The sequence below is a fragment of the Podarcis pityusensis genome (assembly GCF_964106645.2).
Source record: "Podarcis pityusensis genome assembly, chromosome: 5".
NCBI classification, from domain to species: domain Eukaryota; kingdom Metazoa; phylum Chordata; class Lepidosauria; order Squamata; family Lacertidae; genus Podarcis; species Podarcis pityusensis.
In genome coordinates, this window is record NC_138032.1 from 50,032,843 (window position 1) to 50,042,375 (window position 9,533).

General features: G+C 42.0%; 1 protein-coding gene across 3 annotated transcripts in view; it reads left to right on the forward strand.

The window, feature by feature from the left end:
* The window catches only part of LOC308477451 (uncharacterized protein), a 46,320-nt gene extending 38,625 nt beyond the window's left edge, over nucleotides 1-7,695 (forward strand). For 2 of the 3 annotated variants that reach the window (XR_013986572.1, XM_081006043.1), the window contains 2 exons: nucleotides 6,727-6,868; nucleotides 6,945-7,695. Coding sequence is in view for 2 of the 3 variants with exons in the window: in XM_081006043.1 (XP_080862169.1) it covers nucleotides 6,727-6,868; nucleotides 6,945-6,949 (147 nt within the window). In the remaining variant the exon portion in view is untranslated. Of the gene's footprint in view, nucleotides 1-6,726 lie in introns of all 3 variants that reach the window. The other variant, XM_081006044.1, reaches the window with a different exon arrangement.
* Nucleotides 7,696-9,533: the final 1,838 nt, after the last annotated feature.

A 9,533-nucleotide genomic window follows, 5' to 3' on the forward strand; every position in this document is an offset into this window, starting at 1 on the left:
AATCTGTGTGTATGAAATAAAAACCTGATCACAATTGCCTTGTCCTCTGATGTTTGCCAATTACAAACGTGAATTTTATTTCTGTGCCAATTACTTTTTGTAAAACACCTGGGGGGAAATTCAGAAACAACAATTATATTTATTTGAAGTCTCCAGTGTAGAGATTCACTCCTGCTCTCTTACCTCCCATGCCATTTTACTAAATATAATTGTTTTAAAGTTACTGATTTTATTTTAATATTTATTTTCAGGTTTATTTTATTATTTTTAATGAATATTTTAGATTGCCTTTAAGGAACCACTTAGAGATCTTTTGCATCCTAAATAATGAGGGTGTTATATTAGAAGTCACTAATGCCTTTCATTTTTTTTTAAAAAAAAAGGTCCCTTCCCTTCTACAACTAGAAAAAAATGTATTTAATAATACACATTTTTGCAATATGATTCACCCTAAAATAATATATTTCTGCATGTTATTTTCACCAATATATGCATTTTTTGGGTACTTTACCACAATATATAATTTTTTTTTGCATGTGTTACTTAAGAACTACATTGCAAAATTTGAAGAAGGATGGATTTTGAAGGATGACCTGGGCCTTGGAGGACTAAGTCTTGATTGAGTTTATAAGTTTATTCTAGCAAAACTCCCATCCTGGACCTCAGACAAGCACTGCATGGGCTGGAAGGAAGTTCCATTGAACAAAGGGGAATACAATCCAGAGTAAACTGTCTGGGGTCGCACTGTACATATATATTTATATATTGAATCTAGTCCTCATAAAGCGCGGCTTATGAGTGGAGTGATTTGAAAGGAGAATCCACTTGTTAAGCTTTCAATTAAAGCACAGTAGATGAATCAATTCTACTGCATGCTCTTTCTGTGTTCCAGTCCTGTCTGGTACAGTGGTACCTTGGGTTACAAACGCTTCAGGTTATGCATTTTCAGGTTGTGCACCGCGCCAAACCCAGAAGGACCAGAACGGCTTACTTCAGGGTTTCGGCACTCACGCATGCGCAGAAGCCCTAAATCGTGCTTTGCACATACGCAGAAGTGCTGAATTGCGACCCGCGCGTGCGCAGACGCGGCGCTGCGGGTTGCGAACACTGCGGGTTGAGAACGTGCCTCCCACACGGATCACATTCGCAACCCGAGGTTCCACTGTATTCAGTTTGTATCATTATTCTACACCTTTCACAATCTACTGTCAATTAAACACTCTTGGGGGTTTCTTTGCATTTTGTACTCACTTTTGCTTTGGTCTTTTGAAAGGCTGAGGTCCAGTTAAATGTTAACTGAAACAGTGTTGCTGAAATAGACCTCAGCTCTCTATTTTAATTATAACAAATAGCAGCAACTTAAAAAGTAAGCTGTTATTCCCAGTTAGAACACTTGCCCATCTAACTCAAGCCCTTAGCTCACCAGGTTTTCAGACAGAAGTCTTTTCTAGTCCTTCCTGCACCAGGGATGGAACCCAGAACCTTTTTCATATGCCCTACCACTGAGCTCTACCACCCTCCTACATTTTCCTTTTCTTTTTCTAAACTGTGGTTCTAGTAAAGGAACTCTTAAAAAGAAAATGTGTCCCATCAAAGAAAATGGATGCTTCCATACCTCGAATGGTGTGTGATCCTTGAATGATCATGGATCTAATATTCAAAGTGAGGGATCGGATCACTATTGTTGTCATTCGCGTTGCCAACATGAACTTTGCAATACTCTGAATGACACTATTATGGTTATAAATACATAAACAGACTGAGCAGGATTGATGCCATTTCTGATTGGTTTATGCCAAGTGGCCTCATGACAGATTGTGGCTGAAGGTCATAACAGTATGAAAAGACACAAAACATGGACATGGAAAAGGAGACTTTTTAAAGCTCCGGAAAAACAAAGGCTTATCGGAGCAGCTGCCTTAATTTGAGTAACAATTATTCCTCTCCTACTCTTCAAGCTTTCTTTCTGTTACTGAGGTGGTTTCAGCTTTGGACAAACAAGTGAAATTTTGATAAGTTAATCAGTCACTGTAGAGGACTTTTTTCTCCCAAGCTAGAGTATTTCACTTTTCCTAAGTTTGGGAGTTTGTTAGTCAATTGTGATAAATCTCTCAGTTTCCTCCTGTGTTCTCTCTCTCTCTCTCTCTCTCTTTTTCTCTGCTCTTTGGAATTTCAGCATCCACTTGTAGATTGTCATCATTTTGAGGAGATTTAAAGCAGGCTTATAAGGAACAGACTAGTGGTTCTAAAATGGGTGAGTTACAAAGGGGGCCTGCCAGTAACACACTGTCTTCTCATTCAGAACTATCTCTGAATTCTTAAACCAACTTTTAATTTGTTTATCACATTTTAATCCAACCCTTCCTTGAAGAAGCTTAGATTGGGATGTACGAGGCTTCCCTTACATCAACTCTGTGAGGTTAGACTGAGAGCTAGTGGCTTAACTGAGGAGGAGGAAAGGGACTGAACCTAGACCTACCTAGACCTACCAGCATGTCAGACCAAAGACTAGACAGCCTGTTATATAAAGGACTCCTCAAAATGAGGAGAGTGTCCCCTCCTGGCTATGGGACACATGGCCAGTTTAGCAGACCCCCAGATGTTGCTGGACTCCAACTTCCTCATCCCTGACAATGCTGACTGGGACTGATAACAATGTGGGTTCAGCATCTGGAGAGCTCTCAAGTTCCCCACCTCTGGTGTCTGGTTACTCACTAGTAAACGGAAAGCATCTTCAGAGGTACTTTTCTTTTGCTTCTGCTACTCCGATTACAGAATTCAGCATTTGTCTCAAGGCTTAATTTGAACAAGTTCTGTGAACCACCCTGAAACCTCCAGGTACAGGGCAGTATATAAATTCAATTAATAATAATAATAATAAGCAGGGTTTATTTTCAGTGCCAGTTCTGAGCCTTGAGGAATTTTAACACAACACCTCCGAGCATGAGCAGAGTGCTTTTTTCTCACCACTGACTAACCACAAGCCCACCATACACACCAGGGATTAAGTTATTCCAAGTCAGAAGGTATGACTTTAAGAGTTTTATGCCTCATCATCTCCCATTTTATACATTAATGTTCCGTCTGATACTTGAAACAGGCCCAGTTAAGTCTCATTTTTAGACACCTGGGCATATATACACAATCAATGAGCTCTTAGTAAGAAGAATGGGTTGTATCAAACCAAGTTCTGCTAAGAGGAGACCTGTTGAAATGAATGAACTGACATGTATATTAACTTCAGTGGGACTAACTCTGAGTAGGACTAGTACTGGACTCAAATGGGGTTTCACACAACCCCCTCACACATAGAAAGCAGATGTGAGGCAACCATGGAGTTGTATTGACTAGTCTCGCCTACCATACATTTGGCAGTGGGGATCATGATTTATCTTGGTTCCTCTTTGCATGGAGGACCTCCACCTTGGCATTTACATTGGGCCAATCGCAACAGCCACCAAACACATTGCCAGCAGGGGTGTAGTCCACCCTTAACGTGGCATCTGAGCATGCCTGGCACAGGGACCCCTTTTCTCATCACCCCCTTGCCTGTAGTTTCACCACATGGTTATATAAACCCCTTTCACATGCCACCACTTCCTGAATTTGCTCCCCTCTGCACTTTGTAAACAATGTACTTTGCACAAAGACAATTTCCACAGGCAGAAGTTTTGGTGAAATAAACCATTAAGTGACAAGCCTAATCATGTATTCTCATGGTGAGAAAACTCCTTGTTTGAACTGCCCAACAACTTCATTTTAGATCGATTAATATCAATGCCACTGTGAGAACAAAGTGGTCCTTTATTTTAATGCTCATGCTCCTACTGCTTTTTTTTTTTTTTTTTTTTGCCTACTATAATTCACACTAGATGGATTAATTCTCTGTGTTCCTTCTCACACCCTTAACAGAAGGAAACATCTCTCATGACATGACTTCAAAGCACTATGATTTTCTTCCTCACTTGCGAAAGGTGGTATCTGTTTTTCTCTTTATTATGCAATGTGACAGGTTAATGTTGCACATTTGATGTCTAGCTGAGATGACAAAAGGTTTCCAGATGGATCTAACAAGCAAGTAATTATGGTTGATGAAATTAGCAATGTTTGTTTGCCTTATTCGCCCCAAAGTAGAGAGTCTATAAGTTGTTTATTTAAAGGTTACATATGAACAAAAAGTCTCATAGCACCTTAAAAACTGACACATTTATTATGGTGTAAGCTTTTGTGGACTACAGTTCACTTCACTAGGTGCATCTATTAAAGTTTGTATCTTGATTAATTTGTTTTAGTCTTTAAGATGCTGCAAGTCCTTTTGCTGTTTTTGTTTTGTTTTTGTTTTGTTTTTCTGCAAAAGACTAACATGGGGGTAGCTGTGTTAATTTGTTGCAGCAAAAACAAAGAGTCTTGAAACACCCTACATTTATTATGGCATAACCTTTTGTGGACTGGAGTCATCTGATGAAATGAACTCATGAAAGCCGATGCCGCAATGAATTTGTTAGTCCTGAAGGTGCCACAGGACTCTCTTTTAATCAGCAATTAGAACTTCTTAAGAGAACATTTTAATGTTCTCAAGAGGAAGTTCTGCTTTACTCACAAAGGCACAAATATTGTCCTTCCTGTAGTAGGTATATTTTGTGTTGGAGTCAGATGGAAGGATATAGTGTCAACTTCTCCTAGCAGAAATGACCCAGGTCTAAGATGGTTTTCAAAGGGTCACTTCACATACTAATGTTCATCACTTGGTCTTTAAGCAATGGATGATTGTGTAAAATGTCTTCATTGAAATGTATTGCAAGGAGCCCCTAAAGGCAGAGTCCTTGATCACCTTTGTCTCTGAAGTCACAGCCCCAAATTATGTCAGTCAGATAGATAGATAGATAGATAGATAGATAGATAGATAGATAAGGCAATTGGCAAGGATACCAAAAGTCCAGGGTTTTTCTGAAAGCCACTGTGCTTTCCTAGGCAAAACTCACAATAGCCATAGGAAAAACAAGTACTTTTATTTACCGTACTTCAACATCCTTCTCCAGAATCACTATGATTGCAATACCCAAATTCACTGTGATTAAAAATCCATCAAAACAAAGTATCAGTTTTGCCATCAAACGTAATATCCCCCACTCCTTGATCCCCCTCCCCACTAGAGCACACGGTATTTCCCTAGCCAAGTTGGCTTAGCTTTTAAAAAAACAAATAAATGCAGTGGTCTATTTTAAATCACAAAATGCATTTTGATGGCACCCTAACTGGGCTCAGGTATACAGGATGGGCTTTTCTTCTGCAAGGCCCACTTAGCAAGGCAGGATATACTTCTCCCACTCCTTGCCTGGGGAGCAAATAATGCACTGGCTGACATGCCCAGTGGGTGAGATGTGGCTACCCTCATTTGCAATCATTGATTCTCCTGCCCACAGTTAATTATTTGACTAATTGACTTGTCTTGAGTCTTCTTTCTGCATGTGGGAACAACAGTTTCTCAGTTCCTGCTGCCTCCTGATTAGCTGCTGGATAGCATTATCATTTTGTATCCAAGATGGCTTCAACAGAGTCATTTTCCTTTGGAGAACAAAGCACTGGAGACATAGGGTGGGATCCAACAAAATAGACTAGCAGTGACTAGCAGGATCCAACAAAACAGTGACTTGTAGTTGTGCAATGTAGTTTGCTCACCTTTCTACAGCTTGAGCACTCTCTAAATCTGCTCCAGGGGTTCCCCCAACCCTCTACAGCCGATCGGGGGCGGGGGGCACACAGAGAGAGGAGAGCGCAAGGAAGTTACATTGTGCAGCTAAAAGTTATTGTTCTCATGTAACTGTTTAGTTGCATGCCACTTTTACAGTTCATTTAGAATATTGCTGATTGAGAAAGAGTGATACAGAAAGCTGTTCCCAAACAAATCGTCAGTGCAGGCTTTATATTTGAGAAAGCCTAGCTTAAACGCCAACTGCTTCCATAAAGGTGCAGAGTACGTCATTCTCCTTCGCTCCCTTCTGTACACTGTGAGGTTTGCCGCTGAGAATCTCAAGCGGGTAGATGGAACAGGGAGCCAAAGTTCATGGGCTCTCTGGGAGACAAAGACTGCCAAGCAGTAAGAGGTCGCTGGCCTTTAGCCAGGGTTAAACAAACAGTGAGTATAAATAGAGAAATAATTCACTACTAATTTGCAACATTCTATACCACTCCTGGGCAACGAGACCATTTTCTACCATAGAGATGAAATAGTCACCAATTCTTTCTTTTGATGCTTTTGCTGAATGTTGAATTAATGTCCTGCAAAAACAGTGTAGTACGCATTGAGGATCTTTTATACTCCAGGGGCCTTATACTCCATGGCTGCTAGTATTGCAGTTTTTAGAGGCTTCTGGGAGTTAACTTGGAAGAAGATCAGAGTCCTGTCTAAGCTGTTATCCAAATATTGTATGATGTGCGTATGACAAATATGTGCTGTATCATATTAATTGCCTAATTTGTCATTACGGTGATCTGAGAGCTAGTGTTATGAGTCAAGGAAACCCAAGTGCCTTATCAGCCATGAAGTGTATTGTTTTTAATGCAATATACCTATTTATATAATGCTTTTCAAACAAATACAATTTGAAAATAAGCTATTCTGGTGAACACATGTAAGATGTCACTGTGAGCTGCAGCAGTGCATCATCAGGGTTGCACCTCAAAGGAGACAGGACCATGTGCATTCAGCACATTTTCTTCTTTCAGATTCTTCTCCCACCACCACCATTGTGTGCACAGTATGGGACTGGGCCACCAGGAACTGGAATGATGGAGCTACTGCCATTATCCTTCACAGTCATCTGCATTCACCTGGTGCCATCACTTTTTATTCCTATGTACTGTAAAGGTAAAGTAAAGGACCCCTGGATGGTTAAGTCCAGTCAAAGGCGACTATGGGGTTGTGACACTCATCTCTATTTCAGGCTGAGGGAGCCGGCGTTTGTCCACAGACAGCTTTCCAGGTCGTGTGGCCAGCATGACTAAACTGCTACTGGTGCAACGGAACACTGTGACGGAAGCCAGAACACACGTAAATGCCGTTTAACTTCCTGCCACAGTACCTATTTATCTACTTCCACTGGTGTGCTTTCAAACTGCTAGGTTGGCAGGAGCTGGGACAGAGCAACGGGGGCTCACCCTGTCACGGGAATTTGAACCGCCGACCTTCCAATCGGCAAGCCCAAGAGGTTCAGTGGTTCAGACCACAGTGCCACCCACGTCCCCATCCATATGTAATACCAGTATGGGTTCACTTTATGAGGCTAGGAAGTAGAACTGCAGGCACGAGGTTACAGGATCAGCATTGGCTAATCCAACTTCCTGCTAGTGCATGAAATCTATTACAGTATTACAGCATCCACCCAGTTCTATTTGCCTTGACCATGTCTAGGGTTGGAAGATAAAAGAGGACATGAAAGCTCTTGAAGCTTGGAAAGCAATCTTTATATGCCACCTGTAAACTTTTGAATAGCCCCATTGCTGTAAAAAATAAATAAAACAATAGCACAAACTGCTCTCTTTATGTTAAGCATATAGAAAAAAAGAGTACCACCATATTTCTGTTAGTCTGGTTGCATGCAAAGAAGGGGGAAATACGATGCGGATGTTATTCCTCTGATTCATGCAATTGACACAGTTGAGTTTGAAGTAAATAAAAGCAGCAATTAAATGTAATTTCTTCTTTCTTTCTTTCTTTCTTTCTTTCTTTCTTTCTTCCTTCCTTTCTTTTTCTTTCTTAATACCATCCCTTGCTTTCCAGTCCCCCTGATCTGATTAAACATACCATTAGCTCATAATTCTGCCTATACAGATTCACTCTTTCGCTTGCCATATTTACATAGAGTAACACTATCTGCAAGTTATGTCATTCACCCATTTATGTAACCACTGGACTGACATAAGAAGTAACAATGGCTGGCACAGAATTCAAGGAGCTCAGAAAGACTAACCTTCCACTTCCTTGCAACACATCATCGAAAGAAACTTGCAAGCAAACAAAACTACAGAGACACAAAAACATACAGAAACATCTTTCTCTCAAAGCACACATGCACACTACAGTTATTCCCACAACTCATTTTCTCATATACATCGGGTAGCTTGATCATATGCATGTTTATTCAAAAATAAGTTGAGGAATGGGTAACAAAAAAATGTTTAGCATGGAGAAGACAAAGAGGTGATACAAGAGTCATCTTCAAATTTCTGAAGGGCTGTCACAAGCTTTTTTCCCTGCTGAACCAGTGGATTAATTTACAAGAAAGGAGACTCCAAGTAAACATTAGGCAGAACTTTCTGATGGTAAGAACTGTTGAACACTGAAATGGGCTACCTCAGAATGGGCTCCCTATCCTTCATTTGAGGTTTTTAAAGAGTTTGGATAGCCATCTGCCAGGACTTCTTTAGCTGTGATTCCTGCATTGCAGAGAGTGACTCATTGGGTCCCTTCCAACTCTACAATTCTATGGTTCTATGGCTCATGGTCATGATGGCCTTTGGTCGGATCCCACAGGGCTCTTCTTATATTAATAGGAGTTAGTAAAGGTAAAGGGACCCCTGACCATTAAGTCCAGTCGTGGACGACTCTGGGGTTGCGGTGCTCATCTCGCTTTACTGGCTGAGGGAGCCGGCGTACAGCATGACTAAGCCACTTCTGGCGAACCACAGTAGCGCATGGAAACGCCGTTTACCTTCCCGCCAGAGCAGTACCTATTTATCTACTAGCACTTTGACATGCTTTCGAACTGCTAGGTTGGCAGGAGCATGGACCGAGCAACAGGAGCTCACCCCATCGCAGGGATTTGAACTGCCGACCTTCTGATCGGCAAGCCCTGGGCTCTGTGGTTTAACCCACAGTGCCACCTGCATCCCATAGGAGTTACTCCCCAGTAAATTAAGGGTGAGCCCACAAACCTCTCTTTGCTCATGCCCCCAACACACAGCTGCCCCCTATGGCAGGAAGACGGCATCACTGAGCATCCCTAGAGAATGCAGTGCCATAGGAAGGAATGGGCTTGCGACAAGCCACTGCTTAGACGCAAGCATGGCCAAACTTGGCCCTCCAGCTCTTTTCGGACTACAACTCCCATCATCCCTAGCTAACAGGACCAGTGGTCAGGGATGATGGGAATTATAGTCCTCAAACAGCTGGAGGGCCAAGTTTGGCCATGCCTGGTTAGAGCAACAGCCAGAGGCAGGAGCCTTTGAGAGGTTGGCCCCACTTCTTGTGCTGACACACCAACACTCATCCCCGTGAAAACCAGGTGGAGGTTCAAAAGAGCAGTCACCTCTGTATATACTAGCCTGCCCTCCCACACTGGGTGGCAGGGAATATTGGTCCTTTAGTGGATCAGCTAGCAAGTGATTGTGATGAGGAGCAGCTGCTGCTTCCATATGATCATTCACCATCTCCATCTGGATGACACTGCTCCTTGCAGATGGAGCTGCAGTGGAAGGGATGCTCGGACGGGAAAGCAAGCAGCAGAGGCTGCAGGAAGCAGCTGGGGTTTCCT